Source organism: Malus domestica, chromosome 07 (genome assembly GCF_042453785.1).
Source record: "Malus domestica chromosome 07, GDT2T_hap1".
In the NCBI taxonomy this organism is placed as follows: Eukaryota; Viridiplantae; Streptophyta; class Magnoliopsida; order Rosales; family Rosaceae; genus Malus; species Malus domestica.
In genome coordinates this window covers 9823725-9844665 of record NC_091667.1, presented here as the reverse complement: position 1 = coordinate 9844665, position 20941 = coordinate 9823725, and the positions used below count along the sequence as shown (strand labels likewise).

Here is a 20941-nt window from a genome sequence, read left to right as displayed (position 1 = left end):
TGTTGTATCATCTCTCCAATATGGAGGCCATATGTATACATCCCACAACTTGTGGTACAAGAAATATTAAAGGAGAGTTAAAACCAAACTAGGAAGGAATCCACCCTAACCTAAGGAAACCTAATTACATTCCAAAACTAATTGGTTGACACACGACAACATAAATTTGATGCAACTTTGCTAAATTTGAGCACATATGAATAAATTGATGCAACTTCACCAAATTTGAGCAAAAATATTGGCTTATGTACAGCCCACCCGATTCTCAAATCGTGATTACGTCCTGTAAAACGTGAGCTTGTTATATTAATAAGAAAAATAAGCAATCAAAGGAGGGCTTGCATTTTATTTCAAATATGTGAGAAAAGAGTTTGCAAATGATCCATTTCCACATTGCATCCTACATCGACATTATAAGAAAAAAGTTAAGAGTTTGCCGATCTATATGCCCTATGATAATAAAATCGACTGTTGGCAACATAATTTTACACTCTCCTCACATGGAGATTTACACCATTTCCAGGTTCAATAACCAAGCTAAAAGCTGGGCAGTGTTGGTATGTAGGTGAGAGTGAGAAGGAAAACTGGGATATTATAAGAGCCAGAATCACCTTCAATTCTGTCATGGCAAACTGTTGCCCCACACAAACGCGAGCACCAACTCCAAATGGCAAATAAGCTTGAGGAACCTTGCAAGCCCCAAGAACTCCATTCTTGAATCTTTCTGGATTGAAATCGAGGGCATCGGGTCCCCATAGATCAGGCAGCTGCTGCAGTATTGGGATTGGAATCTGAATGTTCATTCCTTTGGGAACTATGATGTCCTTGAGCTTAATATCTTCCAAAGCTTGTCTTATGACAAACACGGCCGGTGGGTACAGACGCAATGTTTCTTGAATCACCATATTCAACTGCCAATATATACAGATACATTATAAAGATTTCAGAATATAAGTATATATAATTTTTGTTGAAAGGAAATAAATTCTTATTCCAAATATGGAATTCCACATGATATTTTAATTTTAGACATGTTTGAGAGTGCTTCTGTATAACTATAAAATGCTTTTAGTCAATAGTGCCTTTGTTAGAAAGCAGTAGTTTTGTTGGAAGCATTTAAAATGTTTCAACTAAAAGTCTAAAAATTCAGGTGTTTTTCTGGCCCAGAATGGCTTCCTGATATGTACTTCTCTGAAGCACTTAAAGTTGGAGGTGGATTGTCTGCGCTCTCATTTCCATACTCTTCACATCCCCTTTTGTTTGTATGGTCACGATTAAGCCACATCAACATTTTATATTAATTTTTTTATAAAAATAATAAAACAAAAATAATAGGAATATAAAATGTTGACGTGGTTTAACCGTGACCACACAAAACAAGAGAGAATGGGAAAAGTATGGAAATGGAGGACAGACAATCCACCTCCCTTGAAGTCCTGACTTTTGTCGATTTATGTCAAATACTATTAAAAGCGGTTTTACCATGCATTGCCAGAACAGGGGACAAAAAAAAAAAACTATCCCAAACAGGATCACTAGCAAATGTATGTAGTGAGTAAAATTTAGGAAGATTTGTATATGTGCTGTAATTAACGTACTGTTTTCATGCTTCGAAGCATATCAGCATCTGGAATAGTCCCCCTGCAAATCTCAAGCACCTCAGCACGAACACGTGCTTGCCACTCTGGATGTGCAGCTAATAACATCAAGCTCCAAGATGCGGTGATGGCGGTGGTCTCATGGCCAGCAAAGTATATATTTTTGCAATTATCTACTATAAACTTTTCTTTAGAGAGACCAGCAGAAAATAGACTATCTGCATCGTCATAATTTTTGGCTCCCTCAAGTATCATTTGCAGAAGGTCCTTCTCATCAGTAGCCTCCATACTGTGTTTGTTTGCAACCCTTAATATCATTGAGCGGATATCTTTCTCTAATCTCCATATCTCTCTGTTGCTTTTTGTTGGCAAGTATCTATATCGTTTGGGCCATTAACGGAAGCATTAATATGATACGAATGAGGAATTTGAAGATATAGTGAGCATATTGTACTGTATTTTGCTAATGACATCTCAGATACTTGCTAATGAAAAACAACGCCGCTTGTTTTTGTTTAAGTGACCATATATCATAATGCAGTAACTGCAGCACAACTTAAACAAAACCACTGCAACAATATCTATTATGGTTATTAAATAAATTAAGTACGATCATTTGAGCGTCCTTGTAATATATATACCTTAAGCCAGGAATCCCAATGTTTCCCAGCTGGGACATGACTTTTTGAAGAGTTCTGAGCTTTAAGAAAATTTCTTTCCCTTGTGAATAATCGCTTCCAAAGGATGATCGTGATATTATGTCAGCTGACAAGCTTCTCAAATCCTCATCAACTCTGAAGACTGCAATTCCTCCCTCGCTTTCGATTTTACTTTCCCAAGACCTCAACAACGAGGTGGTAGAGTCCACCATCAAATCCACCATACCCTTCAAAGAGATTTGCAAGCATAAACATTAGTCATACCGAAAGCAAAGAATTTTTTTTCTTTTCTCAAATACATTCGAAAGTAAATTAATAAAGTTTACACCTTCACACAAACACCAAACTGAAGCAATCTTTTTACAACTGAACTGAGTGATTTACCTTAACCTTATCAGAGTAGAATTGAGGAGCAATGATCTTCCTTTGGTGGGACCAAATCGGGCCATTTGAAGCTAGAATTCCTTCGCCTAACAGCGGCTTCCGGTCCTTGGATAGGTAAGCTGGCTTCCCTAAGTTTAAAGATGTGCACATGCTAACTTCCTTCACCATGTCTACATCTGAAACACTTACTAGCTGTATGCTTCCACTTGAATACATGAAGATTGACCCTGCCACCAATTACTACTAAGTAGGCATGCATGTATAATCCAACAGCACAAAGACGGCCAAAGAGAAAACAGAGAAATAAAGGTAGTGTGATCTATGGGAATTACCATACTCATTTCTCCACTGCACCAGATGAGGGAAGATGGTTGAAGGCCAATCATGAGAAATACTAGTTTCTGGAGCTCTTGAATTCTTCGACACCTTGGCTTTGATGCTTTTAATTTCTGGGATATTTCCCAAGAGAAATGATGAAGGAGGAGGCCCTCTGATCCCTTGATTTTCAAGCTTTGATCTCTGCCTTTTTGGCTTCAAAACCAAAGACTCGTAGAGATATAATAGTAATAGAAAAAACCCACCAAACAAAACTGACAATGTCATCTTTGCTGCTGCCATTGTTGCTTCTGTTTTCAGCTTCTTCTTGTCTTTCTACCCTTCCTTTTTCGTTTTAATCCACCTATGTTCCTGCTAGATATTCAGGTTTTTTTAATTTCTTTTGTGGTCTTTAGTACATTTAAAGTGATAGGATCCCTCTTTCTTTTGTCAATTAACAATTTAACACTCACAGGATGGATTCAGACAAGTTTGTACAGAACTTGCGACCAGGACTCGTGGTCTTCTCTTTGTTTTTGGCCTCTTCTGAGTTTCTTTGCAGTGTAGCACCCACTACATGTTTTTCTCTTTTCGGCAAGTCCTGAGTCGGCACCATATGGACTCCAATCTGATAAAGAGGAATAAAGTAGGCACTGCAGGTGAGGTATTCTCACGTAATCGGTAAGGCTACATTAAAAATATTTCTTCGAGTACAATTTTTCAAACTCAACCACTCTAGAAAAACTTATTCTAAGTGGTAGTTATAGTACCTACGTAGCAACGACGCTTTTGTTATAGATTTGTATTCCAGCTAATGAAGGTAGCATGACTCCAATGATCCATCTCCATCAACCTCTTTGCAAAATGTATAAATCGAATCAACTCATTCAAGGCTAACTCAGAACCTTGAGTGAGTCATTGAATATTCAAGCAAACCAACACAAGTTGTGCTTGAATCTATAAGATATACTATCCTATATGAATCCAAATGATATGAGAATAAAAATTCTTTCAATATGCTGAGGTGTTTGAACTGTAAAGTGATGAGTCGATATTATTCTATAAATATATATATATATATTATCTTATTCTTAACTATAATTTATTTTTCATTTTGGTAAAGTTTTGATAATTTGTGCTGTATTTTGTTTTAGGACATGCAAATTTATTTTGAGCATAGAGTCATGAAATGGATGTTGGAACCAAATTCACACACCGTGAGTGATGGAGAGGCTCAAATCTGTTTACGTGTAAAAGGAAACACAACCATAAATAAGCCTAGAACCCGGGGGTGTGCCGGTCAAAGGCTCTCAGATGACCAAGTTAGTGAGCAATATTAAGACTAAAGCAATACGCTAGAGAAGTGAATAAGTGTGCAGAGATTGAGTTACCAAAGATGAATCCTAAAATGATGTATTTATATCAATCGAAGAGAGAACCTTTTAGGATAGTAGAATCTATATTAAACCGAGAGAATCCATGAGGATATCTAGGAAGTAGATATTGTATCCTCATTAGTGTGATTACTTGCGGCGCACGCCAATCATTAGATTGTAAGGGCTCCAAGGTTATAGGAAACATATTGATTCCATACTGGATTAGGTACCTGAATCTTGTGGAACAAGAATGGTCCTATCTCAACAAAGTTCACAAACTTCGCCCACTGATTTCGAAACAGGATGATGGTGGCATTGTTGATCCATTTAATTAATCAGCTCTGCTATAGAGGCTGTTGAGTCCATAACCGGACTTTTGAGGTAGGCGTACTTGGATCTAGCTTCTGTCCTGGAAAATCATGGTCCCACTACAAAGAAACTTTAGAGTAATTCTAGTTGGAGTAGATTCGTGAGTCTTTCAATATGATAGTGTTAAAATTTTAGATTTTTATTCCATGCCGTTTGACCCTAGTGGAGAAAGACCTTGCTTAAACCGTTTATACTACAACTACTTGTTCCCTTGCAAGTATTTTTTAGGTGGCATAAAAAAAACTCCCTAAAAAAAATTGAAAACCTTTCAAAAACCAATTCAAGAACCAACAGCCATGAAATGATAGAATTAATAAACAAACTCAATAAAGTGATTTGAGAAGTCTCCTACAAAGAAATAGATAATTTTGAATATCAATAGTGATTTACAGATCGATTTATGAAGAATCAAACAAATATGAACCTCAAATGGTTAGATTCATATAAGAGTCCAGAAAACTAGAGAGAGTTTCTGTCAATGAAAACAATCAGTACAGACGAAATCGCTTAATCTCTATACTTAATGAAATTGTGGTGCATGCTTTGCATGAAATAGCACCACAGAGAGAGAGAGAGCGCAACGAAGCTTCTCACCTTTCTCACGCAAGGCAGTTACAAGTCAAGGTAAATGAGACATTTAAGAAAGTAAAACACCTTGCAGTTAATGACATGTTACTGGTTACAGCAGTGAAAGGTAAGTAAATGTCAAAAAATCATTTAACTTAAGATGAGGTTAAATGACATGTGAAATGCACATGCAATGCATTATACTTTTGCTGCAAACCTTGGGTGTATTGTACATGCCTTTGCCCATTTCATCGCAACTTTGGACGGATAGAAGCATGGATTTTGTTTTGAGTTTGTCTGGCATTCAACGTGGTGTGGAGCCAATTTTTGTGGCGGTCAATTGATTTTCAAATATGGCTCACTTTATTACCTTGCTTCAAGAAGACAACAGGTTTCAAAAATTGCTATATTCTTTCATGAGGTGTACCAACTACATGGTTGCCAAGCTCAATTATTGCAAATCGGGACACCAAGCTTCTGAGTTATTTTTTTAGGAGCTTGTGGAAGTTACACTATCGCCTATCACCCTCAAAAAGACTGGCAAACTGACATTGTGAATCGCTCATTGGGAAACATTTTTGCGTTGCTTAGTGGATGAAAATCTCAAGTCGTGGGATCAGAAGTTATGCATTGCAAAGTTCTCTTACAAGCTTTTCGTCAATTGCAGCACTGGAATGTGTCCTTTCTATGTATTATCTATGGCTTAATTTTGCGGGCACCAGTTGATCTTGCTTATGTCCCAGACAAGAAAAGAAAGAGTAGCAAGGCAAAAACTTTCACTGATAACGTCAAACAGGTCCATAGCATGGCTCATAAATGCCTTCAAGAATCAAGTTAGAAATACAAAAGCTCATACGGATTCCATAAGGTGCATGGTCGAGTTTGATGTAGAAGATTTTGTTTCGGCTGTTTTGTACAAGGATCGCTTTTCAGCTGGTAATTACAACAAATTGTTTGCAAGAAAAATTGGGTCATATGAGATTTTTGAAAATAATAACCCAAACGCTTATCGCCTAAAATTACCAAGTCATATTCGTACATTTAATGTATTCAATATGAAACACCTGATTCCATTCAAAGGTGATACTGAGGAGAACTGACTTCCAAATTCGAGGGCGAAATTTATCTAACCTGGAAAGGATGTAAATGTGTTGGCAATACATTCATGGATCGTTAGGAGTATTTGGAAAGGGTCTTAAGTATTTCAATTAACCAAGTGGTGTGTTAAATAAGGTGCTGCTCAGATTTCTGATTAACTTTTGTAGTTTCAGTTTTCTGAGGGCTTTAGTTGAAGCTTTATTTCATTTTGTCTTTTCAAATTTTCTGAATGTAAATTATAAATGTTACAAATCCCACTTCTTGCTGAAAGTAAGGTCAAATTTGGATGTTTTGATTAATGAAATATTTAGACTGCTTTTTCTGTGTTTAGTGCCTTTTTCTTGTGAGATTGTTTGAGCTTTTGGAATTTTCAGGTCTCTCCTCGCACTAAAAAAATAATGAATTCTAAATTTCAATTCTCATTTTTCTTTATTTAGTTTCTTTTTGCCATCATCTTGCATCATTTTCTTATCTCATGAACAATCTCATTCTATAACAACCTTAGCATGAGATTGCAAAAGATATTACCGAATATAAAGAATTGCCTCGTCATTTTTGCGATTTTAGTTAGAGCTATTTTAACACCTATCTTTAATGATTAGCTGCTTGTAATTGCGATATAGCTTCTAAGTAACTATTTAGTAGTATATATATTGTTATAACAAGCTGATGATCATAATCTAAGATTTCATTCAAACATAAATGAGAATTATTCTCATTTAGCACTTGTTTTATAAATCCCCGTTTAGGCGTTAAGGAGTTAGCCACCGCCTCGATTAATCCCTAAGCTTTTGAAAATTAAGAAGGGGGCATAGACCAACCTAGGTTACGACTCTAACTTAACAGAACATAGATGAATTTCATTTTTTTTTAATAAATTGTACAAGACTTGTTGAATAATTGGATAAACAGTCATTAAATGTTTGTCTCCTATACTTTCAATATGTTTTGATATTGTATAATCTATATGTCATTTTATTTCACAATTTATGTATCCCAATATAATACGTAATTTTTTAGGGGCGTTTTGATGTAGGCGCCTCGCTTTTGATTTTTGTTGATTAAACATTTTTTTCTACAATTTTATTTGTGGTACGTTTGATTGTATGATTGTTTGATTATATTGGTACGTTTGATTACTTGTAATAAGGGTACATTTGATTTTATGGTAAATTTTGTTTCTTGGTACATTTAAAATCTAAATGTACCAAAAATTGATACGTTTATTTTCAAATGTACCATAAGTTTTAAATACATTTTTATATATAACTATACATAAAATTTTGAGTGGAGTCGTTCAAAAAGAAGTTTCTACGGTCCCAGACAAAGGCCTATAGACACTCCGGTTAGAAGATGCAATTACAAGATAGAAGTAGAGATAGACCTAGGAAGACTTGAAAAGAGACTCCAAGAAAAGACTTGGAGTATTTGGATCTAAACGAAAATGTGGCACAGAATCGAGCGCAATGACATTCTAGGATTCATACAATCGACTCCACTTAGTGGGATAAGGTTTTATTGTTGTTGTTGTTGTTGTTGTATACGTAGAATTTTAACAAATTAATGAAGTTTTCGTATGAAAGTGTTAATAAATTTTTTTAATGAAAGAATAGACTAATTAAATATAATAAGAGAAACAAAAAGTTACTCTTTTTTTAATGATAATGAGGAATTAGTTAATGTTTTTAATAAAGCCACTAATTTAAAATTCTTTGATTGTAGAAAATTAGTTGTTAGCTAACTTAAATGGATGTGTGTGTGTGTGTATGTAGAAAATTAGTTGTTAGCTAACTTAAATGGATATGTGTGTGTGTATTTGAACAAAAATGGATAAATATTAAATAAATAGATGTTTAGTCTAAACAAAAGTAGAAAAAATTGGAGTCAGCTGTATGAAACAATGTAAGGGATCTTAATTACTCTATTTTTTATGTATAAATACACCTTTATTTATACGTATAATAAGTTTATTTAAATTTTTTTTTTTTAGAAAAGCCTAAATCTCCGCATGCGTCCCGTCTAAATGCCTTGGCGCTAAACCCTCCACGCCTTTTAAAACTTCGCCTTTTAGGCATGCTTTTTTTTTCTCGCATTGTAAACTCATTGTATCTTTATGAGTGGCTTCTTATACTCGATTAGAATTTTCTTACCTGCCTATCATCATTCTCATAATTATACTCATTAGACATGAAAAAAAAAACTTCAATACCATTCTTTAGACTCTAATATGCGAACCAAACGAGCCGTTAGGCAATCTCTAACTGAAAGAGGCTAAATATAATTATGTCCAGAATTATAGCTTTGTAAAAAATTATATTTAAATGAATAGTACCATACCATTTTTATATACCATCTCTAACCGGCTAAAACATAGTCCCTCAATAATTTTATTATTTTTAAGTTTTTCTTTAAGTTTATTCGTTAATTAAATTAAGCTACCACATTAAAAAATAATATCCGAACATATCTTGGGTGTCATTTATCACTAAAAGAATGTGAAAAATAGTGTAGAAATACCAAAGGCATTTATAGAAAAAATAATAATAAAAATTTAAATCTTTTTTTTTAATTCCTTCTGACAGCTAACTTCTACAAATTGAATTGAAAATTATCAATTATCAAATTGAAAATGTTATTTTGATGCTTTCGAGCAGCCCACTCTGATGCTTCTTTTGTAAAACATTATTTGGAAATAGTTTTAACATATTGATCATGATTGGGTCCATCTCATCCATTGGATAACATTGTAGAGGATGGCAAATCGGGCTTGGAGGGGGCTGACTTTCGGCCAACTTTTGACATGGTGGGTTCCACACATTTTTTGCCCAACTCTCTATTAGAGATGAATTTTTACTAAAACGAGTCATTTTTTAGCATTTAACCTTTGGGTTATTATAAAAAATGATCTATGAGATTTGCATGATCAATAGAATGGTTCATGAGATCGAAAATCAATAGAAATGTTCTCTGAGATTGTTTATCATCCATGATTTTGGTCATTCCGTTAAAAACCATTTTGAACAATTTTCAAAACTCTGTAACTCAATCATTTCTTAACCAAATTCGACTCATAATATATCAAAATGAAGATAGGAAAGTGTAGAATAAGATTATACTATTTGGAAGCCCAATGGTTGCCATAGATGGCCGTAAAACAGCATGAAAAGTGACTGGTCCGTTGGAAAACTGAAAAACTCGTCGAAAACTGGGTAAATTTTAAACATTCATAACTTCTTCAATACTCAACCAAATCGAGTGATTTAAAAACGAAAATAATACTTCTTGACGAGACGAAGAGAATGGTACCTGTTTCGAAGACTAACTCGTCGTGGTTTGGTCGGACAACGGCTCGAAAGTGGCTAACCATTTTCGAGTTAGCCACTTTCAAGTAGTTTTCCTGCCAAACCATGGAAAGTTAGCAGTAAAGAAAGATACCATTCTCTTTGTCTCGTCGAGAAATATGATTTTCGTTTGTGAATCACTCGATTTCGTTAAGTATTGAAAAAGTTATGAACGTTTAAAGCTTACCCAGTTTTCGGCGAGTATTCCAGTTTTTCCTCGGACTAGTTACATTTCAGGCTATTTTCCGGCCATCTCCAACAACTATTGGGCTTCCAAATAGATATAATCTTGTTCTACACTTTCTTATCTTTATTTTGATATATTATGGGTCGAATTTGGTAAAGAATCGATTGAATTATGAAGCTTTGAAAATTGCCCAAAAAGTTTTTAACGGAATGACTAAAATCATGAACGATGGATAATCTTCGGGACCATTTCTATTAATTTTCAATCTCAGTGACCATTTCTATTGATCATGCAAATCTTAGTAACCATTTTACATAATGTCTCAGCCTTGGACTCACATGTCTCAACCTTGGACTTGCATTAGGTCAATGATTAACAGAGTTCAAAACTTGAAAGAAAAAAAACATACGGCATAGACCTCAAACTCGAGACCATGAGCACAAATTTATGTTCCTGCACTCAATAAAGTGCGAAAATCCTACATCTTATTTTCGAATTAAACGTCTACGTTTTAAAAGTATTGATTAAAAACTTGGTTAAGACTCGAGATTTAAGATGTAATACTTTGAATTTGGAACTTAAAATCGCATGACTCAGATCCAAACTCAAGGCCCGAACATGAGACACATTAGCTAAGATTTCAGAGCTGAATTAAAAGAAAATAAAAAATAAAAAAAACTTTGCTCACCATCCTAAAATGATAGTGATGCTCATTACTTAATTGATTTCCGTTGGATGAGTTTGATTTAGTATATCAACTTCACAAATCTCAAAATTTAAATTATAGGTAAAAAGGGTAGTGTCATCCATAAACCTATTTATACTTCTCACACATTCTTCTCAATTTTAGGTCATCGAATCAAATAAATTTAAGAAGATTATCGAGTCAAAAATAACAAGTGTGCGTAAAATGTAAAAATGAGTTTGAATAGCACTTTTGGTAGAAAAAATGCACTTTTTTTAGTAGAATGATATATTTTACATTAAGGAGAGAGGAAGTTCAACTAAGTCATCAATGGGCAGGCTAATTTGGCATCGAATTCGTCTACAAGATTTGAACTTATGACATAAAAATGAATACAACTAGACTGTTGTAAAAAAAAACATTTATTAAAAAAATAAAGAAAATGAAGAAGGTGAATAAAAAACAATAAACGGTGGGACTAGAAAACAAAGATGAGACGGGGGGCACCAAAGAGCATTTTGCTCAACAGCTCGTGCCCCATCTCTCCCTCCCCGCCCAAACCCTAGCTCTCTCTCCTTCGTCCCCCCTCGCTCCCTGTGTCTCTAATCTTCGATCTCACTCAGATCCTCAGAACCTCCAAAACACCTACACCGCGCTCACCCCGCTCTCGAAAATCTAGGGTTTTATTCAAACTCTCCACCGCGCCATGGAAGGCCACCACAGGGCTTGACACCCACCCTTCTCCCTCGCTTCAAATCCAAGAGCCAAAATTCACCCAAAGGGGTTCGAAATTAGACCATGTATAGGGAACGTGGCGGTGGAGGCGGTGGCGGGTCGTCGAAAACAGAGATTGTTGGTGGGTCGCTAGACCGCAAGCGCATCAACGATGCGCTGGACAAGCACCTAGAGAAGTCCACCCCATCCACATCGAGAGCTTTGGCTAACAGTAAAGACAAAGAGAGGCTCTCTGTGCCCTCCACTTCCGCTGGTAAATCTCAGCTTGATCACCGTGCGGTGGCAGCCACGGCCGCCTCGCTCGCCAAGAACAAATGCTCTGATGGTCGGTATTGTTTTTGCTCTCTAGTTGTTTTCGGTTTATTTGGTTTAAATTTGTTGGATTTTGGTTTAATGGTTTTCGTTTTCGTATTTTTATTGGGAGTTGATAGCTAGTAATGTGTTTTAGGACTAAGATCATTACTACAAACTTTCTTATATGATCTGGGTTTGTTCCATGTATAAATGGTTTTCTCGTTTTCACATGCTAATTTTGTAATTCAACGTCCTTTATGTTTATGATTACGGATTAGTCACCGAGAATATATGGAATGTGGGTCTAATGTTATTGTATGCTGAGTTTATGTTTGGCAAAGGGGCCCTGATTATGTAATATGCTACTTTTAGTTATTTTTTTGCAAAAACTAGGATATTACTAAGTTGAAAGTTCACTCATTTATTGCTTGTTCGGAGTAGAATGATTACTTGAAATGGAAAGATTCTTAGGTGTTCCAAGTCTTAAAAGTTTTCAATTTTATTTCTTTTCCAAATTCTAGTCTCACACTTGTGTAACTTTACATCTTTTTAGTGTTTGACTAATGAATACGCATGAAATCCGTAGAAGAGGACTAAAAATCTACTTGGTAGACATTTGCATTGGAAATTGCCATGTCATTCTTACATAGTTAGTTTGCTTTAATTGCAGAGGAATCTGAAACAGACAGTGAAGAATCAGATGTCAGTGGTTCTGATGGAGATGACACTTCTTGGATTTCATGGTTCTGCAATTTGCGAGGGAATGAATTTTTTTGTGAAGTTGATGATGAATACATCCAAGATGATTTTAATCTCTGTGGATTGAGCAGTCAAGTTCCATATTATGATTATGCACTTGATCTGATTTTGGATGTTGAGTCTTCTCATGGTAAGAATTTGTCTATGCTAATGGGGCTTGTTGTGTGTGAATGCATGTGCATAATTTTTTTTCCCTTCAAAACCATCTTGTTTACATCTTTTAAAGTAAAAGTAATGACAATTGCATACTATTTGATTGTTAAATTTAGGCCACTCTCTTTTAATAAATCTCCTTGGAGTGAAATGCTATTAGTGTTTTATGGAAATTAATCAATTGTCTGCTTGAATTATATAAACTGATTTCGAGACAAGCCAGGTAATATGTTATATAATGTAGGGGGTTTGCATGTGCAGTTTAGTTGGTTGGAAAGTTTCTTGAAAATATATTCCATGAAAATAAATTGGTACAGTTCTAGTTAATATAAGTAAAGTAGTCTAGTGGATTACAGATTGATATGAAACTTATGAAGTAGTTGGCGAAAAAGAAGATTGGTGACACCCTATTGAGTTTTCAATTGGTAATGGTGGCCCTATGTGAGATCTGAATCAAGATGCCTTGACATGTGTAGTATGGTTACTGGTGGTGGACATCTTGCTGGATATTGGGTGACAACATTCGACCCTGTCTTCAGTGGACACCAGCAGCCCATTAATATTGTTGTTTTCTTGAGTTGGTTTTGCATTTAGCATTATAGTGAGGAATAAAGATTCGTAATTAGGTTTTGGTATGGTTTTTTGGTCTAAATTTTTTTTTATGGGTATGAAATATGAATACTTAATTTTGAAATATCAACGTGGGACTTGGAGATCAAAAGTGAAAGCATGCAATTCCTAGATGAAACTGCGGTAGAACTCCAAATAACGTATAAAAAGGATGATATTGGGGTTGAAACTTGGATAGTGGGTTGTAACTTGTAAGGTACGATGAAATAAAGTATACCCAGGAGCTAATGCTCTAATATCCTCTCTATCCGTCTGTCTGAATTGCTGTCTCTCTCTGTATCTGCTCTGGTTGTGCTTGTTTTTCCTTTTTGTCATTGAGATTGAGGCACTTAATAAATGGGGACTATGTCCAGGTGATATGTTCACTGAAGAGCAGAATGAGTTGGTTGAATCAGCAGCTGAGATGCTATACGGTCTTATTCATGTTCGATACATACTGACTAGCAAAGGAATGTCTGCAATGGTAAGATTTTGACCATTGTACGTTTGCATTTTGGCTTCTTATTGTATCTTCTTTTTTTTGGTTAGAATATTGATCTTAAAAGTTCTACAGTTGGAGAAGTACAAGAACTATGACTTTGGAAGATGCCCAAGAGTGTACTGCTGTGGACAACCTTGCCTTCCAGTTGGTCAATCGGACATTCCTCGTTCAAGCACTGTAAAAATATACTGCCCCAAGTGCGAAGATATATATTACCCTCGATCGAAGTACCAAGGCAGTATCCTTTAATGCCTAAATTTTGCATCCGCACCGAAGTTTTTTTCATAGTTCTCTCTTTTCAGTTTTGGCTTTTCAACTGCTAGATGAGTCTTCTTACAAATTTTGACGAAAGAAATCTACCCATTTTGGTCTTTTGTAGAAGTTGTAGTTAAGTTCAATGTTGTTCTCTTGGAAATATCATTTGACAGTCTAATATTATGCTTGGGGTCTTCTACATTTTAGCAGTTTCATTCTGTTCTTGTCGTTGGCACCAGGCTGAGTGCAACTGCTTGAAAAAAAAAACTACTTTAATTGGTCAACAATGTCTTTCATTTCCAAGTGTCAATATCAGGAGTATGAAATTTGGGCATGCATTTTATTTGATCATTGAGTGGGAAGTGTAACAACTGAATTTGCAGGCACTTGAATGTTTGCTGGTGGTTATAAATGAGCTTTAATAAATCGTTAGTAGGGTGTAATGTCCTTCCTGGGACTGATATTAATATTATAAACAAATATCAGATTTGCATAACTCTGCTTATGAAACCACTTCATTTGTTCCTTTTCAATCTCTCTCTCTCTCTCTCTCTCTCTCTCTCTCTCTTGTTAGTATTTTACCATATTCTAGTTTTGTTTGACTTTCTGATTTTATATCTCAATTTCCTTTACACTTTGAAGATATTGATGGAGCGTATTTTGGAACCACATTTCCGCACCTATTCTTGATGACTTATGGACACCTTAAGCCACAAAAGGCGACACAGAGTTATGTTCCAAGAGTTTTTGGTTTCAAGCTCCACAAGCCGTAACCACAGTGCAAGCGGAAAAACCTGTGATGAGGTTTACTATTAACCAGCCTTGGTTCTTATCTTGCTTCATGCCTCCGTTGGTAAAGGGACTGGCTGCGACAAGTGAGGTAAGATGCAGTAGCTCAGAAACTACTACAAGTGATCTACCATTGGAAATGCTTAAAGTGCAAGTTGGCCTATTTGCAGAGCAAAATAGCAAACCTTTCTTTGATTTTTAATCATGAGATAATGGAGCGCTTGTAAGTTATTTCATTTTGTTTATTGAGATTGATGTGCTTTGCATTAGCGGTTCGTGTTTGTCATTCCATTTACTATGATTAATCATGCTCCGATCTTATGCCCCTTTGACACAACTATCTTATGCCCCTTAGACACAACATTCCTGTTTATATATTTAATGTGCTACTATTATTTGCTTGATGGATTTAATGCCAAGAACGGTAGTATTTGAAGTTAAATCGCACTTAGAACATGAGTTTTTCATTGTGTTCATGCAAGGTGGTGTTTGGTCCCTGTAGTTTGGATGTTTTTACAAGGATAGTGATGGATTTGGCTTCTGTAGTTTTGTTGTTTTTACAATTAGGTTTTCGACCAGGTCCCTGTAGTCGTGTTTTGTTTTAATCAAAGAGATTGAGAATTTGTCACTGGTGGACGAAAATTTTCAGTTTCTCCGTGATGTAAACAAAACTTTCGCTGCAGATGTCCGACCTGAAAAGTAAAGCTAAAAAAACACTCGAACTACAGAAACAAATTGGTCGTTGTCCGAAAGGGATGCGAACTTTCCTTTGGATCATCTAAAGACATGATTGGAACTGGTACGTCTAAACTTATCTGAAGTATGTATTGATGGAACTCTTTTTGTCAATAAAAAAAGAGAAGATATTTTTGTTTTCTATCACAACAAAAATGTTAAAGTTAGTAATGTAATTTTACAAAACAAAATTTAGTTGTTTTTGGTTTAATCCTCACAGGTGATTTTATCATGGCTTTTTTTATTAGCACCCCGCATATTGTTGAATGCACCCTACAAAAAATTCAATATTAAATTACTTATTTATTCTACTATGCAATGACAATTTCGACTTTATTAGTTTAAAAAAAAATTATTCCAAATACATCCCACATCACTTTTAATGTATTATTTATCTTCTTCAATTATCAAAACCCTTCCACCCTCCATTGTTGAACAAAATCCTAACTAATGAAACTACAAGTACATTGATTGAGAAAACCCTAACAAAATGTCTATGAATATGCCAATGCTATTGATCACTGTGACTGCAAGAAATTATTTTCTCTCCAACCACACATTTTATCACATCCCGGCATTTACTATGTCGAAAAACTTCAGAACTTATGCCTTTGAACTAGCTCTGTGAATTGCAATGCCAACAACTTGAAACTTTCGATAATTCTATTTTATTTTTTATTTCTTTTGTTGTAGAAAAGTTACATAAGATCTTGAGTTTGGATAATTCTTGAGTTTGGAAGTGACATAAGATTTTCCAATTTGCACAAAGATAAAAAAATTTAAGATAAGTGTTAGCGTCCAAATCGGTTAATGATAATATGCTCTCAAGCTGGAAACAAAAAACAAGTCAATCACATAAGTAATTAGCCTGGGAACAGCAAGGTATCTAGATTCAATCCATCAAAATTAAAAATGAGTATTATAAAATTTGAAGAAATTGGGGTTTATATAGAAATATAATGTGTGTTTTGAGAATGTGGGGTGTGAGGGTATTATGAAGAGGTATGTGAAGTGTATAAAGATAATTTTTAATTGAAAAAGTAAATGCGGGGGTGTATTAGTATGTGAAGTTTATTCAACAATTTGTGAGGTGTTAATATAATAAGCCTTTTATCATATCTAATTTAAAAAATAAAAAAGTAAAAAGTAAAAAGAAAAACAAACATCTCTCTCTTCACTCCCAAGTTCTCTTTTTCTCTTCCTCTCTACTTTAATTTTAAAAACAAAAGTAAAAAATTTCACGCACTTTGTATGTGGACATATACTAGTTAGTTTGAAAGTGAAGTTGTTTCACTGTCTAATGAAATTCATACAAATTGGTGGACATTATTATTTTGTCTATGGTTTTGCAACCTTTGGAACAATCTAACTCGGTGGCCAAAAATGTGTGACAAAATACAAATTACGCACTTTGGTTCTCACTTTTTGTTCTTTTTTGGAACATAGCAGATTGGGAGGCTCTAAGGCTCCGTTTGGTGGGTTAAATGAGATAGGTTGTGATCAATTAAAATAGACGTGAGTTCAATCCGGTGTTCGTTATGTCAAATGTGAGATGGATATGACTGGGCATGATGTGTTATATGAATTCAAATAAAGTAGGTTATCTAATCTATCTTTATACATGGATTACAAGTCCTGTCTTACAAGTCAACGCCAATCTAATCATATTCTTAAGGCTAAATCTCATTCATCCCACCAAATGGGCTCTGTTTTATAGTTTTGGTTCTTAATCCTTAAATAAAATCAATGTAATTATTTACTGTAAAATTTTATTATTATATAGCGGGAGAAATGGGTGGTAGTTATAGCCGAATGTTGAGAGAAATACACACAAGTAGATATACAACTCGTGATCGTTAAAAATCTTCCTCAAAGTGAGAAGAATATAAGGTATGATTGCAATTGACCACCAACATTTTTACTCTTCGAACACTATACCTCGATTGTAAATTTTTGAGAGAAGAAAAAAAAAAAAGGAAAACTAATGAAAAGGGCTTGAAAACTTTGAGTTTTAACGTTAAGGACAAAATAAAGGGTAAAGTGAATAGTAACAAGATTGACTTTTTAGTGTTAAAATGTGGTTTTTCGTTAAAGTGAACAATATCGGGAGCTTTTCGTTAAAGTTCACAAAAAAAAAAACCTCGATTGTAATTAACCACCAACATTTTTATTACTTGATATTCTAATTAAATGGAATTTCAAAAATTTTGCATTTTGTTTGTACCAGACTTAACCAATTCTGAAACTACCGAGCATCGGTCAACGTTATACCGTCAAGGACCCAGAAGAGTTTTCCTCCAACCAGGAGGCCAATCACAGTACGACACGTGTCAACATCAGAAGCCAATCATAGCGCGACACATGTCAACATCAGAAGCCAATCACAACACGACACGTGTCAATGTAAGAACAAAGCTAGAAACTCTCTTCTATAAAAGGAGATCATTCTCCCACAATATTTCCTAATGTTATTTGTACTAAATCATTTACGAGTACTCACTAAATGAGAGCTTGAACCTATGTACTTGTGTAAACCCTTCACAATTAATGAGAACTCCTCTACTCCGTGGACGTAGCCAATCTGGGTGAACCACGTACATCTTGTGTTTGCTTCCCTGTCTCTATCCATTTACATACTTATCCACACTAGTGACCGGAGCAATCTAGCGAAGGTCACAAACTTAATATTTTCTGTTGTACCAAAGTCCCCACTGATTTTGTGCATCAACATTTGGCGCCATCTGTGGGAGCGACACTTATTCCCACTCTCTTAAGCTTTGTCAAGCTGGTTTCCCCCATTCGTACACTCTCTTTTGACCAGACATCCCTCTCCAACATGGGGAGCGAAGGTAGCCACATCACACATAATGACACCCATCTTGCACCTAGTGTGAAGCAACGAAAGAAGGAAGGAAATATGGCTACTTTTTAAGCTAAAGTCGATGAGCTAGAAGCTCAGAACAATAAGATAGCAATGAAGAATGAGGTCCTCCAAGAGCAGTATGAGAAGCTCTTTGAGACGCTCCATGAAATTAGACGTACTCAAACACGCAAGCTCGTTACCCCTGTGGACATCAACCATCATCTGGGTGCCCCCCCAACATGGAGGGTCACATTCCTTCGACATGGGTATCCCTGATGAGGAGCGAGCTAATCATCAAAACATTGATTAACATGAGATTTCTCTTAACCCAGCTGCTTCGACCCGAAGCAGGAGAAGTGAAGGAAGACACCTCCTTGCAGAAAGGTTGGAAGGATCGAAAGCCGTTTATCGTGACTGCCGAGACTTCCTAAAGTAACGTCGAGAGAATCCCCTCCACATATGCTCGAAGATCAATGACCTAAGGGTTTCTGAAAGACTCGGTCCCCTCTCACGACCTAGGCCAGCTGCCAATCTAGGGAAAGACCGACAAATCCTAGAGGAACATGAAGGTACATGAGACTCATAGATGTTTTGATAGACATACCTTGGAAGTCAGTACGGCGAATCCAGGGAAAAATCACATGCTCTTGATCAAACCTTCCTACTTTCAAGAGGAGATGGAGATTTACGAAAGAAAGCTTCAGTGGTACATGACTCTACTCAGGACCCTTTTGTCCTCCAACTCCTTAAGGAAGTAAACAAGTTGAAGGCCGAACGACAGGCTGAGATACCTGATTGGAACCAACCTAGGCCTGACCCTCTTACAAGGAAGATCCTCGACACCCCCTACAAGCAAAGACAAAGCAGAAGCTTGGCTTGTAACTCTATACTGGAAAGGAGGACTCGATTGAACACCTTAACCTCTTTGAGTTCACCATGGCATACCAGATGCACACCGACGAAGAGTGATATCTTCTCTTCCCCTCCACCCTTTCTGGCGGAGCTCTAAACTGGTATTGTTGTCTTCCACCTGAGACGGTAGGCTCATTTGAGAAATTGAGGAGACTGTTTATTTCTCAACACATTTTCCAGACCGATCGCTTACACTCTGCGGATGACTTGTACACTATTCACCAGAAGCCAGATGAGTCATTACGTATGTATGTTGGCCGCTTCAACCATGAGTATTCTCGTTGTGTCGAGGCAGACGACAAGACTGCCCTCAAAGCCTTCACGGTAGGCCTACGTGACTGTTTCTTTAATTACATGATCAATGATAACACTTAGAAGACTTACTCTGAGGTGATAGCGCAAGCTTATAGCCATGCCTCCGCTGAAGCAAGGACACATCAAGAGAAACTCCAAACAACCATCCCCTATCAGCAAATGGGGAGTGGAAGCCAGACCCACCCCAATGAGAAGACCTCAACCTTCCAAAGAGCAGCGGTGCCTCCCCTTGCCATACTTAATACTTTGCCAAGTCAACAAACATATCAATCTCAGGGCAAAAGGAAAGATTTACATCCTCATCAGTCTCATTTTAGTAAAAGGAGTAAGGGACATTACCGCGATAACCAAGGGTATTGCCACGATAATCCCCGACCCTAGGCAGTCAACACAGTGGGTCAAGCACGTGTCAGGACAGGCCCTAGCCCGAGGTATAAGGCATACACACCTTTGAACGCCACATGTGTGACCATTTACCCCCAACATAGCACACCTGATACCGAAGCCAAAGCGCATCAGTCACCCTGGCTCCTACAAGCTTAGAAGCTCTAATGGCAAGACCTTTAGCCATCCATGGAACGCTGATCACTTGAAGTTCTATTACAAGTAAACTCACATTGTACAAGTGTTAAACTTCAGCCGTTCGGCATCCTATGTAACGAAGACCATTTCGCATGAATTCAATAAAAAAGTGATTTAGACAACTCGGTCCTAATCCTCTTATATTCCTAGCAATGAAACACTCGGGTTTAAAGCTTCAACATGAATTCTTCCAACATGAAACAAAGTCTAAATATATGTCAACAAGACTATACAAATAAACGAAAAACTTCACAGTATATTCGTTCAATCATACATTCCAACACATTCATACATAAGCCAATTGTGCTTCGAAAGGGTTCAACATACTTTGTGTCATTCAACACTTATTACAATGTGCCTCGACACCTTGCCCTTATTCTTACCAACTAGGTGACGAAGGAACTTACCTTCGTGCCACCAACCAGGTGATGAAATGTACAACCCGTACTCTAATATTATTTGGCAACTTGCCACTCTTATCACCAACCAGGTGAAGAAGGAACTCACATTTGTGTCACCAACCAGGTGATGAAATGTACAACCCGTACTCTAATATTATTTGGTAACTTGCCACTCTTATCACCAACTAGGTGAAGCAGGAATTGATCTTCGTGCCACCAACCAGGTGATGAAATGTGATGAAGGAACTCACCTTCGTACCACTAACCAGGTGATGAAAGCAACTCACCATTCATTCCACCAACTAGAAGACGAGTGGTACAACTTGTACATATGAACTCCTAGCATTCACAAATAATAAAAAACCCTCAAGCTTTACAACTCAACTAGGGGAGCACTTATGCCTAACAAAAGTTATAGTCACTAACAAAGTCTTATTGCAAGCCAACAACAACTTCAG

At 36.3% G+C, this 20941-nt stretch overlaps 2 protein-coding genes across 2 annotated transcripts; one reads left to right on the top strand and one right to left on the bottom strand.

The window, feature by feature from the left end:
- Nucleotides 1-319: 319 nt before the first annotated feature.
- LOC103445066 (cytochrome P450 714C2-like) lies at nucleotides 320-3405 on the bottom strand. Its single transcript, XM_008384035.4, has 5 exons — nucleotides 2974-3405; nucleotides 2642-2868; nucleotides 2240-2484; nucleotides 1599-1974; nucleotides 320-911 (listed from the first exon to the last, which is right to left on the bottom strand). Exons 1-5 carry the CDS (start codon nucleotides 3257-3259, stop codon nucleotides 486-488), a joined length of 1560 nt encoding a protein of 519 aa, XP_008382257.1. The 5' UTR covers nucleotides 3260-3405; the 3' UTR covers nucleotides 320-485.
- Nucleotides 3406-11043: 7638 nt separating this feature from the next.
- On the top strand, nucleotides 11044-15079 carry LOC103412066 (putative casein kinase II subunit beta-4). The gene is made up of 5 exons (XM_008350667.4): nucleotides 11044-11639; nucleotides 12279-12497; nucleotides 13504-13613; nucleotides 13704-13869; nucleotides 14529-15079. Exons 1-5 carry the CDS (start codon nucleotides 11378-11380, stop codon nucleotides 14657-14659), a joined length of 888 nt encoding a protein of 295 aa, XP_008348889.2. The 5' UTR covers nucleotides 11044-11377; the 3' UTR covers nucleotides 14660-15079.
- Nucleotides 15080-20941: the final 5862 nt, after the last annotated feature.

What these genes read in the sequence shown, in the direction of transcription:
- LOC103445066 (XM_008384035.4), bottom strand. Translation starts at nt 3,259, where the DNA reads ATGGCAGCAGCAAAGATGACATTGTCAGTTTTGTTTGGTGGGTTTTTT. An exon ending in TCTACTCTGATAAGGTTAAG is followed by an intron (nt 2,485 to 2,641) that starts GTAAATCACTCA and finishes ATCTCTTTGAAG; the next exon opens with GGTATGGTGGATTTGATGGT. An exon ending in TGCTTCGAAGCATGAAAACA is followed by an intron (nt 912 to 1,598) that starts GTACGTTAATTA and finishes ATATATTGGCAG; the next exon opens with TTGAATATGGTGATTCAAGA.
- LOC103412066 (XM_008350667.4), top strand. Translation starts at nt 11,378, where the DNA reads ATGTATAGGGAACGTGGCGGTGGAGGCGGTGGCGGGTCGTCGAAAACA. An exon ending in CAAGAACAAATGCTCTGATG is followed by an intron (nt 11,640 to 12,278) that starts GTCGGTATTGTT and finishes CTTTAATTGCAG; the next exon opens with AGGAATCTGAAACAGACAGT. An exon ending in TCGATCGAAGTACCAAGGCA is followed by an intron (nt 13,870 to 14,528) that starts GTATCCTTTAAT and finishes TACACTTTGAAG; the next exon opens with ATATTGATGGAGCGTATTTT.